At 53.7% G+C, this 1,680-nt stretch overlaps 1 protein-coding gene across 1 annotated transcript; it reads left to right on the forward strand.

Moving 5' to 3' along the window:
• Positions 1-576: 576 nt before the first annotated feature.
• On the forward strand, positions 577-1,398 carry LOC143348750 (uncharacterized). The gene has a single exon (XM_076779345.1). The coding sequence runs from the start codon at positions 577-579 to the stop codon at positions 1,396-1,398; it is 822 nt and encodes a 273-aa protein (XP_076635460.1).
• The last annotated feature ends 282 nt before the right edge of the window (positions 1,399-1,680 follow it).

Genomic DNA, 1,680 nt, shown 5'->3' on the forward strand with positions numbered 1-1,680 from the left:
GCCATTCCATCAGAGTTAAACACAAAATTTTGTAATTTCTGTGAAAACAGAATTTTCATTAGATGTATGTGGTGTTTAAAATTTTTATGTTTTGACTGCTTTTACGAAAAATACCATCCAGATTCATGTACTTCATATATTGAAAATAACACATGTTAAATGTGTGGCGGCCGGTGCAACGGACACGGCGCCGTATAGTGTAAATATTAGGCCGACTCTCCGTCGCCGGCGATACGCGACGTCTAAACAACGGCCGTCCTAGGAAAGGAATCTCAAGTGTGATTCCTGGGACGGCCGAACGACGCACAAAGGGACCCACGACGGGGCCTGATGAGCCCAGTCTCACGCCAACGCCCGAACGACTCGGATGAATAAAAACGTAAACCGAAAATACGATTACGTTATTTCTCCTTCGCCCACATATTGGTGACCCCGACGTGATTTGTCGCGTAAAAGGCAGATTTTTGCGTGTAATGTGTGTGAAGTGAGAAGATACATTTTTTTTTTTTTCTTTCGTTTTTGTCCGTTTCCCCCGTTTCCTTCGTTGGAAATTTTTCGGGCCATTAGTCCGTAAAAATGAACCGCGTCGACGAATCGCAGACGAGTACTGCCGCCGCGAGTGCGGAGGTGGCGCGCGTGGCTATCCGCATTCCGCCGTTTTGGGAGAAGAATCCAGCGACGTGGTTTCGGCAGCTGGAATCGCAATTCGTGATAGGGGGCATCACCCAGGATTCGACTCGCTATCACTACGTAGCAGCAAACCTGGAGAGCCGGTATGCCGACGTAGTGGTCGACATCATCGATAACCCGCCGACGACCGAAATGTATAACACATTGAAGACGGAGCTGATTCGACGCCTCTCGGACTCCAAGGAACAAAAAATCCGTCACCTCCTGGAGCACGAGGAAATCGGAGACCGGAAACCGTCGATTTTCCTGCGGCAACTGCAGAACCTCGCCGGTGATACGGTGACGGACGATTTTCTGAAAACCCTGTGGTTAGGACGACTCCCAGCGAGCATACAGACGGTGTTGCTCACACGGCAGAAAGACAGCTTGGCCGAACTTGCCACCCTCGCCGATGCAGTCAGCGAGGTGAAACAACGCCCGCAAATCGCCGCGTCGACCGGGCCAGACGCGATACATGAAGAATTGGCCGAGCTACGCCGCGAGATCGCTGCCCTTCGCGTCGGAAGGGACAGATACCGTCGTCCGCGTTCGCCATCAAGACGAAGACAGCGCAGTCCAACGGATTCACCGTCGCGGTCGCGGGACCGCAGCAATTCGCCTCCTCCGGACGATGGCCGTTGCTGGTACCATTGGAAGTTCGGTGCCGCAGCGAGAAAGTGCCGCGAGCCGTGCATCTCTAGGCCGGAAAACAGACGGGCCGATCGCTAGCGGCGGCCAGCGATTCCAGGCCGTCGACAAGCCGTCTCTTCGTGACAGATCGCGACACGAAGATCAATTTCATGGTGGACACCGGGTCCGATCTGTGCGTGTTCCCGCGTTCGCGTGTGGGTGGCTCGCGTGAAAAGACACTGTACGTGCTTCACGCAGCTAACAGCTCGAAAATAGCGACGTACGGGTACATCGCGTTGTGTTTAAATCTCGGCCTGCGACGAGAGTTCACGTGGCGATTCGTCGTTGCGGACGTCACGACCCCGATCATCGGAGCCGATT

This window comes from Colletes latitarsis, chromosome 12 (genome assembly GCF_051014445.1).
Source record: "Colletes latitarsis isolate SP2378_abdomen chromosome 12, iyColLati1, whole genome shotgun sequence".
Lineage (NCBI taxonomy): Eukaryota > Metazoa > Arthropoda > Insecta > Hymenoptera > Colletidae > Colletes > Colletes latitarsis.

Excerpts from the sequence above, each read along its gene's own strand:
- LOC143348750 (XM_076779345.1), top strand. The coding sequence starts at position 577 with ATGAACCGCGTCGACGAATCGCAGACGAGTACTGCCGCCGCGAGTGCG.